This window comes from Nannospalax galili, unplaced genomic scaffold, assembly GCF_000622305.1.
Source record: "Nannospalax galili isolate Female #2095 unplaced genomic scaffold, S.galili_v1.0 scaffold207, whole genome shotgun sequence".
NCBI classification, from domain to species: Eukaryota; Metazoa; Chordata; class Mammalia; order Rodentia; family Spalacidae; genus Nannospalax; species Nannospalax galili.
The window spans coordinates 7,489,390-7,503,206 of NW_008358517.1; the positions used below are offsets into that span (position 1 = coordinate 7,489,390).

The following is a 13,817-nucleotide window of genomic DNA, read 5'->3' on the forward strand; positions in this document are numbered from 1 at the left end:
GGGTCCTCCGGGCTTCATGGAATTAGAGCTGAACTTATTTCATTATTCATTTTTTCTGCAAGTCTAGGAAGCAGGAAAAAGAGGCTTAGAGTCAAATGTGTCCATAAGTTTTGATGATGGACTTTCTTTAGTAAGCTCTTACCTCAAGGACAATCTGGTGGTGCCAATCAATCATCATCCCTTCAGAAAATGATTTCTGCACACTAGGGTTGCTGGGGAGCTTTTGAGAAATAACTGTGCTTGAGCTCCGTGCTCAGCCAGGCAAGTCAGATTTTTTTGTGGGTGGGAGGCCCAGGCGGTTCTGGTGGGCAGCTGGATTTAAGCACAATGGGTCATTTTATGAATAAGAGAAATTTAAGAATTCTATCCTTGCGTCATATAGAATGTGAACAGTGACATAAATATTTTAAGTACCTGGATCAGAGCCACTTGGATTATATGACCCCAGTTGCAAGAAAAAACTGTTAGAGGGGAATTCTGAAGTGAGGTATTTCTGATTTTGGGATAAAACCACTGCAGGGTTGAGGGGAGCTGAAATCTGTGGCCACGTGACTGTTCCCTAAATCTTCTATCATGTCTAGAAGTTGATGAGCAGAAAAAGATGGTCAGAACTGAGAGGAGGGCGGGAGAGATGACTCAGTGGTTGAGTGTCTGCTCTCCTGAAGGACTCAAGTTCAGTTCTCAGCACTCATGTCCTTAGTGCCTGTAGCTCCAGCTTCCCTTTTGACCACGTGGGAGGCAGAGGTAGACAGATCTCTCTCTACAGTTTACAGCCAGCCTGGTCTACATAGTGAGTTCAAGCGAGCCAGAGCTGCATAGTGAGAACTGTCTCAAAAAACAGTTGGGAGGGTGCAATGTTGGGGCTTTGAGTTGATTTGGGGAAATAGTCACACATACTAAATAATAAAGAGATAATCTTTTTTTTTAAAAAATATTTTATATATTTTTATTTTATGTATATGAGTGTATTGCCTGCATGTATGTGAGTGCACCCATGTCGTGCAGTGCTGCGGAGGTCAGAAGAGGGCTTCGGATTCCCCTGGAACTGGAGTTAGCCGCCAATGTGCGTGCTGGGAATTGAACCCCAGTCCTGTGCAAGAGCAATCAGTACTCTTAACTGCTGAGTCATCTCTCCAGCCCCCTTAAAGAGATAATCTTTTAATTGTAGGAACATGATAAGGGAAAGGAGTCCCTCACCCTAGAGTCTGATTGAAGTTTCGCTCAAACTGAGAAGCAAGAATTTCAGCACAGTCGTGGAGAAGGCTGCAGGCATACAGATGATATGCTGCTTATATGTAGATATTTTATATTTAAATAACAATGACTCGGGCTTAGGACCTGAATGTATATAGCCTTGGGTAGGACCTGGTTCCTTTCCCAGACATTTTCTGGGAACCTCAAACAAGACCGTTACTTCATTTACAGTGAAGGTATCCTACCATCCTGCATCCTGGTGATCTGGAGTTTACTCATTAACTTTAATCCAGTCGGATGACCCTTAGGAATCACCTTGTGATCTCATCTAGGTGCCTTAGCCATGCTGGGAGGGTAACAGCTTCCTTACCCACTCAAATCCTATGTATAACTATTGTAAACACAGCAAAGTGTGCCTCTCTCTTAGAGAAGCCCACAACTGTGTTCTGAGGTATGTCTTTAATGTCTGCCCCCAACAACGGATAATCTTTCTTTGCCTGGAAAGAATGACAGGAAAAGGAATTGGCAAATAAAGAGATTAAGGGCCCTGGAAACTCAAGTGAAAAAGACAAAACTCCAAAGCTTATTCTTGGACACAAACTGGACGGCATCTTCTCAGTTTAAGTGTGGTGTGTTTGAGATGGAGGGGGAGTGGGCTGTGTTGAATAGAGGAGGGCTTCACCAGGCACCTGCTGTGAGTGGGATTAGTCTTCCGGAAAGGGGAAGTTCTTTCTCTTCAAAGCCCACTTTTCTGAAGAGCTCTTAGTTCAGGAAGGAGTGTCCCTGCCTCCTCTGCAGCTGTGGTCCTTCACCTGGAGAAATGAAAGCAGGTAAAAAGGCAAGATGTGAAAGTAGCTGGAAGAGTTTCTAAATTGGTTCTCCCAGCCAATTAAAGAACAAGATAGGATGGTATGGGAAGCATCCTGCAGTGCTGGAAGAGGAAGTGGGCCCTGTGGGTTGAAAGGGAAAAACGTGGGTGACAAGAGGGAGGTAGAAATTGAGAAAGACAATTACTTCCCTCAGGGTCTGTAATTCAGCACATTTAAATAGGATGTGGTTCAGCCTGGTTAGTTGTAGCTACTGTACACTGGGAGGGCTATTATCCCTACACATGGCAGCATTTCAGGGGGTAATTTAAACTTGGGTCCCACCAGCACGGCAGACCTGGAGTCTATTGACCGAATTCTGGTCTGCAATCACAGACCCATATTGATCTGGAATAACTGGTTCCATCCCTTCCTTGGGAGTGACTTGTAAAACAAATCACCTAGTTAGTTTATCCATTGATTACACATCACAGGACAGGAAGGTGTGGTGTAACCATGGTGTGGAATAGTCACGTGGTCAAGGTCATGTGGTATAACAAAAGACAGATTAATAAGAGGAAAGCAGAGCAGAGTTGTTTAATCACAGTTTTACTTGATGCAGGAACCTTTAGAAATACTCAAAGGCCCAGGGAAACCTATTTCTGTGGCTGCCAGGTGGAAATGTGATTGGGCAAATAGGTATCAGCTAAGTAGCGGCAAGTTCAGCAAGGCCTGCCTGTCCATATTTTTCTTGACCTCTCTGTACAGCATTCTTTCTTTCTGGGTTTGGGGCATGGGGTGGAACATTCTAGAATGAGATTCTTCAAGGAAGAAGACAGAAGGGAAGAGAGTGGGCTTTCTAGTTTTCATGGTTGCTTTGGAGGGGTTGTGGTTTCTGTGACCCGCTCAGGGAAGGCGCCTGCTTTTTTACCACTCTCTTGCTTTTGAAGCCTTCCAGTGTCCTCTAATTTTAAGTACTCAGTATGTCAAAGCACTGCACTTTAGAGTATAAGCAACATGACTTGAGGCTCCCCTACGTGCCAGGCACTGTTCTGGGTACTGAAGATGTCACAACAATCAAAACAGAAAACAGCCTTTTGCTGTGGAGTTGGTGCTCTTGTGTGTGACAATGTTCAGCTGAGATTGGTTTTGCCTCACATCTTTCAAATTAGGACTTTTGTCTAAATTCTGTGAGGTCTCCCATATGGTTGGGGACTTTGGACCCAGAGCCATAATGAAAGACTGAGCTTGCTCGCAGTTCATACCCAGTTTAGATGTGCAAACAGGCAGGCTTGGGTTTAATTCTGTAGTGTGAAAAGCAAAGGTTAGGATTTAAAGCAATCACATGGTAAAGTCAAATTTACTTCTGGGAGGCCCTCTCTGAAGTGTGCTGCGACCTTCTCTGCCCACATTGTCCTTACAACCACAAAACCGACACAATGTATCAGGGTTTCCTTACAGAGTTTATGAAGTCCTGGAGGGGGTTACGTACAAAGGTATGCACCAGTGGGCTTTTTTCCCTACATCTAGGCTGAGCTTTCAATATCCGTCACCTCCAGTCTGCTGGCCCAAGATGGTGAAGCTCTCGCCATCTCTCTGGCTTCTTCCCTCCCTCTCCTTAGACCCTCCTCCTCATGCAATTGAAGCTGTCCGATTGGGTGGGAGGGGTAACTGTCTCCGTCCTTTTCTACTGAGTCTCTTAGGGTTCAGACATCCAGCTGTTTTGGAGGACACGCCTATCCAATACATAGGCAGACTGATTTTGAGAAAAGTCACTGAGCCTTGTGAAATCACATATCACTGGGGACTTCACTGGCATCTGTATTTTAAAATCCCAGGGCTATAGTCTGTATTAGCTTTAGGACTGTTGAAAGTAGTCCACACGTGAGAGGAAGAACAGACCTTCGCTGCTAATGAGTCTAACACTTTGATCTTGGAATTGAGGCAACTATAGGCCCAAAAAGTTAACCGATAGCTGTGAGGTTTGGCAATGAGTGGGACAGCTGGGACTAGAACCTGCGGCCCCATCTGAGGCCAGCTTTTCTGTGTGTGAGGAATTTCCCCACCTGAGAAGTAGAGCTCATTTGATGTAGGGTAGTACATTAACCACCCTCCCATCCCAAGGCATTAGCAACATACCTTATCACCAGTGTTTTAACACCGTCTGGATTGCTTTGGCGATTGAATGTATTTCTGGCTATCCTCCCCATCCCTTAAGTCAGTGTTTGCTTAGGTAGTGCAAAACAACTGCGATGAGATGCTTAAAAAATTCACCACAGTTGCTCAGTGGTAGAGCACTGGTCTAGAACCTGCAAGGCTCTGAGGTTTATCCTAGCAGTGAAGGAAAACAAATTCATTACATGGTGTAGTAGTGCTTGTCTCATTGCTGTGACAAAACACCTAACAGAAGGAGCTTAAGGAAGGACTGATTCATTTTAGCTCACAGATGTAGGATACAACCCAAAATGGCAGAGAAGGCACAGCAGCAGGAACATGCGGCAGCTGGTCACATGGTATTACAGGAAGCAGAGGCGAGAGCTACTGCCAGCTCCCTGTCTCCTTTTCCTTCCTTGAGGACGCGTATGAAAGTTCCCAGAAAAACTGCATCTGAAAAATGAACATTCTACAAGGGCTGATCAAGTAGAACTTAAGTGATTGTGGCGATTTTGGAATGTTGCAGGTCCAGAGCCCAATTACCATTTATCTTGGGCCATCTTTACCCCCTAAATAGCCACTCCTTGCTCACCTTTGTTTGACTTAACATCCTGTGACTAACAGATAAAGACACTTTGGACTGTATTCACAGATCACCAGCTTCCACCAACCAAAAGGCTGAGTGTCAGCAGATAGCATCTGAGACCTAGAGCTGAGATTCTCTTTTGCTGTAATTGCCTACTTAATGTTTACACCAGTGTATTTGAACAGTGTTTTGATATAAGACTTTTCTTTGTTCTGTTACTATAAAACTTCATGAAATGGTTACCACGTTGAAACATGGAATTTGGGGTAACCTGAATCTGTGTGTTCCTGGGCCGTGCTCGCTCATATTTGGCTCCAGCATAAACTCTCCTGTTCCCTCTGAGGTCAGAGTTATGCTTTTGCATTGACACTAGACTGTGGGACGGTCCTGCTCACATTTAGGATGGATCTTCCACCTCAGTTAGCCTCTAGAAAATCCCTCACAGATAGACCCAGAAGTCCCTTGATGGTGATCCCAAGTCCCATCAAGGTGATAATCACGATTAGCCACCATACATGGTATCTTGCTGTGTGTGTGTGTGTGTGTGTGTGTGAGAGAGAGAGAGAGAGAGAGAGAGAGAGAGAGAGAAAGAGAGTCTTATTATGTAGTCCAGCTGGGTTTTGTAGTTGCCATGCACCTTGGGCTGGCCTCAAACTCACAATCTTCCTGCCTCTGCCTGCTAGATGCTGGGATTTCAAGGGTGTACCCCCTTACCCAGCACCTCTTACCATCTTAATCACATTCTACCTTCGCTCTCTAAGAGTCATAGATGCTTCAAAGGGCAGCAGGAAACACAAAATTCATAAAAGTGGTCACCTGACTGTTGCTATAGTCCTTGAACAGCCAGAGAGCTGCTATATGTGGCAGTAAAAACAAAACAGAACAAAAAATCTCACTGTACCGGGCTACTGTAGTGTAAGGTTGTGAAAACTGAGGCTAGTAAATATTCATTTCCATGGTGCCAGAGTTCACTGCATATTGCCTGTCTGTAGGACAAGGGCAATATGTTTAAATAAGAGAACATTCAACTGAACATGCTTTAGGAATAACAGCAGACCCCAATCTTATCTGAAGAAATATTGGCAACTGATTACTGCTAGGTGAGGAAGAGCTGATCTTCCTAAAACAAGGGACTGTAGATAGGCTGACTAAACCTCAGTGGATGGACTTGCACTGGGGAACCTCTGGGGACACTGACTTGACACAATGGGCCTTAACACTGATGACAGAGTGTATGGGTTCCAGTGGGGGGACTATGGGAGGGTGCTGCTGGGTACGGGGGTATAAAGATGATTAAGATTTTCTGAGATGTTCTGTATCAAATACACAAAAATTCAATAAAAACACATTTAAAAAAATGAAAAAAAAAAGCTTTTGAGGGGCTGGAGAGACAGCACAGCGGTTAAGAGCACTGGCTGTTCTTGCAGAGGACCCAGGTTCGAGTCTAGCACCCATATGGTGGTTAACAACTGTCCATCACTCCAGTTCCAGGAGATCCAACGCCCTCTTCTGTCCCTCTCAGGTACTGCATGACATAGACACGTGCATGCAGGCAATACACGAATACACATAAAACAAAAATAATAAAATTTAAAATAAAGAATAACTTCTGAAAACTTTTAAAACATGCTGACTGCTGCCTTGGTATGTATGAAACTGTTATGGAAGATTGTTTTCTTCTGTGATAGTGAAGTAAAAATAGAAAAAATAGTGTTTTAGAGACCAAGTGCTCTCTTCTCCGTGTTTTCTTCCTTTGGAATCTTACGAACTGAGGTCAGGATCATTGCATTGCTGTGGTGGACTCTGGTTTGGAATCCTGTCTTCTTTGCAAGCCTTCAGTTGTGTTGCCTCTCAAATCTTCCACCTCTGTCCTTTTATTTCTTTTCTGGTGAGAAAATAAAAAGAAACTAGGCACCATGAGTGCTCAGGGGCCCACAGCCCACTTGTTAAAACTTAACAAAAACCAGAACCAGCCTTATCAAAAGGCTGCAGGACAGGCAGGCACCGGTCAAGCTTCACAGATTAAGCCATAAACAAGTTTTACAGACAGAACTCCTGACCACCCTGGGGGCCCGATACCAGGAAATCTTTAGAAAACGTCTGTGCTTCTGAGGTCACCTCCCATTTAGCAATCCTATTTCCCCTCAGCCCCGGACCTTACCCCATACCTCTGCATACCTTTGAAATTACTGGTAAAATTACTATGTGTGTTTGAAATTAACCAATAACCGCGTTTCTGCTTCTGTACCCTGCTTCTGCCTTATAAAAACCCCCTGAACTCAACCTGGGGTGCGCAAGTCCTCCGAGGAGACTCTGTGCCCACAGGTACCTGTGTCCTGAATAAACCTCTTGCTGTTGCAACCCAAAGGCACTCCTGACCACCCTGGGGGCCCGATACCAGGAAATCTTCTGTGCTTCTGAGGCCACCTCCCATTTAGCAATCCCACTTCCCCTCAGCCCTGGCCCTTACCCCATATCTCTGCATACCTTTGAAATTACTGGTAAAATTACTATGTGTGTTTGAAATTAACCAATAACCGCGTTTCTGCTTCTGTACCCTGCTTCTGCCTTATAAAAACCCCCTGAACTCAACCTGGGGTGCGCAAGTCCTCCGAGGAGACTTTGTGCCCACAGGTACCTGTGTCCTGAATAAACCTCTTGCTGTTGCAACCCAAAGGCCGTGACTTGTCCTCCGTGGTTTCACTCTTACACTGGCTACTGAGCATTGGCTTCCTGTTCTGTTGCTGGTTGACCCCCGAGCTCTCAAGCTGTTAAAGATATTTACTACAGACTCAGAGATATCACTTTCAGAAAAGTGTTTTATTTCTCCCTTCCAGAAGGGTAGAAAAATAGTTGAAAATGGCATCTTCTTGGTTTCAGTGACATTTGAAAACATACTTACATGGTCTTCTGTTCAACGTTTAGGGAAAATATATTTTATGTCAGGACCTTTTTAGAAAAGTGGCAAGAATATTGGTAGATTGATTATTTTTTCAACCCTAATCTCCACCCTCTTCCTCAGCTAAATTGTCTCTTAGGCAGTCCTGAGGGTTAGGAGAAATGCGTGTCAACTGCACAGCTATAGCACTGACCCACTCACACTTCCTTCTTCCCTTCTTTCTTCCCTCCATTCCTCCCTCCGTTCCTCCCTCCATTCCTCCCTCCCTCCCTCTCTCCTTTCCTCCCTCCCTTCCTTCCATTTCTTTTGATAAGGTCTGTCTATATAGCCCAGGCTGGCTTCAATCTTGGTAATCATCCTGTCCCATTCTCTTGAGTGCTGGGATTACTGGTGTGAACCTCCATACCTAGCTAATGATCTTTCCCTCCTTCTGAAATCCCCAGTTTTTTCCTCTTTACTTTTGTGTGTTTTACATCTTAAAACATTCTTTCTTAACTCTAAATTCCTCTCAGTAGTACAATTTCCTTTCCTTGAGTCAATTTCTGGAAAGAATAGGCTATATTCATCTCCTTACATTTCTTTTCCCCCAACCATCCTTTTTCAAGCATCTACCCCCTCATTTTCTGTCCAGTCAATGAAAAATTTCTAATAGGGTAACTGTATTGCCTATGACTGCATTACAGACAACACCAGAACTTGAGAGTCTGAAGCAGCAACAGTCATCTCTCCTGGTTCTGTGGATGACTGGGCTCAACTTTATGGTTCTGGGGCTCATGGCATTGGCTGGGTTGCTCAAGGGAAAACCTGAACCTGAAACTATCTTAGAGGCAGACTCAGGAAGCTTCACCATTTCCCTTTTACAAAGCTGTTGTGGGATGCTGCAGCTGCTTTACAACCACAGTCCCCACAGAATGATCTATAGTGATCATGTTTTCAGCTGCTACCTATGGTTAATGGGGCCTGCCACCTCCAGCATCCTTACCTCTGTGCAGCCATCCATAGCCTCCCCCGCTGTAGTTCTCCTTCCTGCTCCTGGCATACCTGTCCCAAGGTTTTAACTTCCTCATCTTTTCATCTCTGCATCTTCCTTGCAAATTCTTTTCTGCACTGTGATTTAATTATCCATTTGATAAATATTTATTGAGTAGCTAAGATGTTGGATGAAAGGGATGCCAACTTAGTTTTTAAAAATTATTTTTTGTGTGTATGATGTATATATGTGAATGTGAGCATGTGTGTGCCACATCACTCATGTTGAGGTTTCAGGAGTTAATTTTCTCCTTTCCTGGGTTCTGGGGATCTAGGTCAGGTTGTCAGACTTGAACATCAGTGTTTAACCAATGAGCCGTCTTGCTTGCTCATGGTTTAGGTTTTGGGATTGTCTCTCAGAATCCCAGCAGATAGCACCTCTATTGTAGCTTTTATTTCAGTAGTCTCATTGATGTTTTGCACATGTGGGATAATGTGTGTCTATATTTCTGTGTCTATGGTAGTCCTCGATGGAGTGTGGTTTTGTCCTACAAGAGATGTTTGGCAATGCCTGGAGACATTCTTTATTCCCTTATGTCCATGGTGAGGGCGTCTGACATCTTTAAAGTAGAGAAACAGGCTGCTACTGAGCAGCTTCTGGTAGAGGGCTGCCCCTCATAAGAATGCCTGGCCCATAATGCCAGTTGTACTGAATTGAGAGCCTGCATATTTGCATATCCATGTCTGATGATTTTGCCTTGAACGCTAGAGCTATGTCACCAGTGGTCTCTTGTGTCCATATGCCTCTGAACCCAACACATCCATGTGGGCACGCGGGGATCTCGGAGCACCAGCTGCTGGGCATGGCGCCGGTCTCTCACGCGCTGCTGGTGTGCGGCGGGTTGCATGCACCGCGTTGCTGTTTGGGTCCCTGCTGTGCAGGTCCCTGGCTCTCCGTGGCTACCGGGAGTTGGCGGCTCTGCCAGCCGCTGTCAGCTGCCCGGGCGGGTTCTATTCCAAGCTACCGGGCACTCCCTCTATGTTTCGCGATCTGTTGGCCACCAGGTCACGAGGGGAGGTGCAAGAACGGTGAAAGCAAGATCTTCCCGAGTGGTTGTTTACTAAGGGACAGCCCCCTCCGGGGAGACTGAATCGTAGGCAGTAAGACACAGGATACAGCTCAGTCAGGTACAGCTCCTTTATTCAGTGACTCAGCTCAGCTCCAGGTCTTAGTGATTCAGCTCCGCTCCAGGAGCTCCTTTATTCAGTGACTCAGCTCAGCTCCAGGTCTTAGTGATTCAGCTCCAATTATTGAGGGAAAACCAGGATACTTTATACTGTGGGTGTAGTGGTAAAAGCCTTAGCTGATAGGTACTTTTAGGATGCCTTATTTACATGTGGAAGCTGTCAGACATTGCCTGATTATCACACAGGAAAAACCTGGCAGTTTCATGCTGGAGGATATGTATCTGTGACGGGCACTTCAAAAGGTGAGTCAGGAAGAGGGCAGGAAGGCGCCCCGCTGAGAAAGGGAGTCTGCATTCGGCCGAGCCAGCCTGCGGCTATCCGGACATGGAGAGATTGCTACCTTAGACAGCAGGGATCCCCAACAATCCAAAAGCCCAGCTAGTGCAGACAGTGCTGCAAACTTGCTCCTCCTGATGCATTCCTGGAGATAGGGGATGCTACCACGATCCACCTGCCCTCCTCCGGGCCTGCATCACTATATTCCTTTTTCTACATTGCAGCAGGGTAATGGAGCTTTCAGTGCTCAGAGAGCACTAAATGCCTGTCTCTCTTGATTTGAAACTCGTCAGTTATTCTTCCTGGACTCTAGGTAATGTTTAAACTTTCTGGTATGGCCCGTAAAATATTCTATGATCCAACTTCTTTCTCATTTCCTGTTATGTTTCTTGGTCTGTTATTCAACCTCTCTGGCTGCCTTGTGTTTCCAGAAGGTGATGTTCTTTCTTATGCCTCTCTTATTTAAATAAAAAAAATATTATTTTTATTTTATGTGTATGAGTGTATTGCCTACATGTATCTAAGTACACTTGTGTTGTGCAATGCCCATAGAGGTCAGATTCCCTGGAACTGGAGTTGTGGATAGTTGTTAGCCACCATATGGGTGCTTGGAATCAATCTGGGGTCCTCTGCAAGAGCATCTAGTGTTCTTAATGGCTGAGCCATCTCTCCAGCCCTCATACAATGTATTTTGATTATATTTAGATTCCCTCCCCTATCTGCTGTACCTCCTTACTACTCCCTGCCAAATTTAATGTGTATTACTATTATTGTTATTATTATTAAAGCTTATCAAGCCTAATTTGTATCTCCAAAAGCCCTTCAGTGTGGGTTCATCCTCTGGAGCCTGGCCCACCTACCCAGCATCATACTCTTAAAGAAAACTGACTCAACTGACTCTCCCTCTCCCAGCAGCCATCAGTCATAGTTCCTCCCTTTCTACACAGCCAAGCCATGCACGTTCTTGAGGTTGCCAGGCAGTGTTTACTGCTACAGTGATGGCATGTATTGGGGGTTTAATAAATGTTTATTGAACAAAAGAAGGGTTATAAGCCTGGCATGGTGGCATATGCCTTTAATCCCAGCTTCCAAAAGGCAGAGGCAGATGGATCTGTGTGAGATAGAGGACAGCCTGGTCTACATAGTGAATTCCAGGGCAGCTGAGGCTATTGGGAGACCCTGTCTCCAAAAAAAAAAAAAAAAAAAAGAAGGGTTACAGAGGGGCCACCTTTCCTTTCCTCCTGCTATGAGCTATTGATTCTCATTAAAGGTAATGTGTGCATTTAATTGACCTGATGTTAAAATGGTTGAATACATCATGGCATGCTCATACTGAATATTTTGTAGCTATTATATAGGCTCTGGAATATAATCTGCATTATACTATGAACAAATCTGATGCTTTGTTAACAGAAATGCATGAAGAAACTTTATGGCAGGATGAAAGAACAGATAGTTATACATGTGTGCACATGTTTGTATGAGCAAAGAGTATGGAAAGGTGAGCTTTAAATGCAAACACTGGTTACACTGAATGTGCTTATTATTGTAATTAATGACTAATAGTCAAAACACAAGCACTGATAGTCAGAAATCAATTTTAAGACCAGATATGAATCTGTAGACAAACGGCAATGATAAGAGATAAGAATATTACTTTCATGGCTGAGGAAAATCTTTACAAAAATGGGGATCTCATCTTTTTTTTATATCTGTTAAATGCTTTTATGTGCATAGAAATAAGTTTGTGAAGACTTAGAACAAAATGTTAACAGTAATAATTTCTGGATGGCAGATAATTTTTATGTCTTTTTGTTTGTCTATATTGTGCAATTTTAAAACAATAACATCTTATTTTCATAAGAGAAATAATGTTATTTTTTAAAATAGACTATAGTACATAAAATCTGATACCATTAAGCCATCTATTATCTGAATCCGTAAGACTTGAAGAAAATTCCAGTTGTGTGAAATTGCTATAAGATGACTCTATTTGAGAACAGCAAGCTCAGTGTAACATTTTCATTCCTTTCTTTTAGCAAAGGCTTAAAGAAGAGAAGGAAGCCAAGCGGGCGCGTCTGGATGGGCGGCATGACTACTTATTTGCCATTGTAGCCTCCTGTTTGGACCTGAACAAAACTGAAGTAGAAGATGCCATTCTTGAAGGGACTCAGGTGTGCGGCAGTTGAGCTCTCACTGTGCTGTGTGTGGCAAGATCCCATGCTGTGCCTTAGAAGAGGTCTGAGCTTAGTAAGCAGGGGCCACATTCTGGGCTGGTACTAGCGGCAGTTGAAATGGGCTCAGGATTCTTCAGCGCTCCATGTTGAATAATGACACTTGTTGACATCATTTGAGTTCCACAATTTTGATGGTGATGCCTGTGTTTCTTACAGCCAGTAAGGCTGAGCCCTTGTTCAGCTTGGAACCTGAGTCTGGGGAGTGAAATCACCTCTTAGGTTGCTGATGTATGTATGTATGTCTGCAGACATGTATGCATGCATGCATGTGTACATATGCCTGTATGTGTGTATGTATGTACATTTACATCGGTCCTATCCTACACTCAGATACTGAATTGTGCTGTGGCTTCTGACTGTGGCTTTGATTTGGCATCTGAAGCTGGTTTCTTCTGTTCCTAACTTTGACTTCCATTTTTCAGTGACAATTTATCTTCAAAATCTGGGGTGAGATTTGCTTGGTGATTTGACATTGATAGGGAAGGCCAAGTTTATGAGAACAGTTTCCTGTGCAGTGTGGAAGGTCTTTTAGCTCTATTAAGATTTCTGAAGGCATAAATTAAAAAAGAAACAAATTAGGTAAGAGAGCGAGAGTGGGGGGGGAGAGAAGAAAAGATGTAAGGAGGGAAGAAAGGGAATGAGAAGAGAGAGGAGAGAGAGTCAGAGAGACTGACAGTGTCATATTGTTGATATTTTTTTCCACTGTTAAACTTGTAAATGTCTAACATCTGCATTTGGGTAGGGTGAGGAGATGAGTAATAAAAGCACAAGTTTGAGTTTGAGCCAGTTTCTATGGTGTAGACCCATGGCTGATTTTGAATTAGCATCATGATATTGCTAAGTGCTGAGTTGGAACCTTGGGATTACCCATCCTCATCAGCCAGCACCAGCAGCCTCTAGCACATTACTGGCCTGGTTCTTTCCTAAGGAGCTCTCAGGAGTGGTTAATGAAAGTTAGAATAAAATGAAGGGTGGAAAACCCAGTTTAGAGGGAAAGAAGTGTCCTCCTCTTCCTCTTTCTCCTTATCATAGCTAATACTGAATTTTTACCATAAGTCAGTTCCTATTCTGGATGATCTTCATCTTTAATTTCATTTAATCTTCATCACTGCAGGAGGCAGATAGTGTCATCACAAAATAATGGAAACAAGGAAGGTCCAGTAGCTCTCTCTTTCTAGCCCCTGAAAACCACCTAGGTATCTCATAATTGTGAAACCATATGGTACTTGTACTTTGGGATTAGTTTATTTCATTTAGTGTAATGTTTCATAGTTTTCTTACTCAGGGCTCTCTAGAAATAGAATTGATAGAATATTATCATCAATCATCTATCTATTATCTATCAATCATCAATCATCTATCATCTATCTATCTATCTATCTATCATCTATCTACTTTATCTATCATCTATCATCTATCTATCTATCTATCATCTATCTATCAATCAT

General features: G+C 43.7%; 1 protein-coding gene across 1 annotated transcript in view; it reads left to right on the top strand.

Moving 5' to 3' along the window:
- Window positions 1–13,817, top strand: part of Dnah5 (dynein axonemal heavy chain 5) — a 410,943-nt gene that overhangs the window by 82,573 nt on the left and 314,553 nt on the right. The window contains exon 2 of the mRNA XM_029557990.1: window positions 12,172–12,306. Coding sequence (XP_029413850.1) covers window positions 12,172–12,306 — 135 coding nt within the window. The remainder of the gene's footprint in view (window positions 1–12,171; window positions 12,307–13,817) is intronic.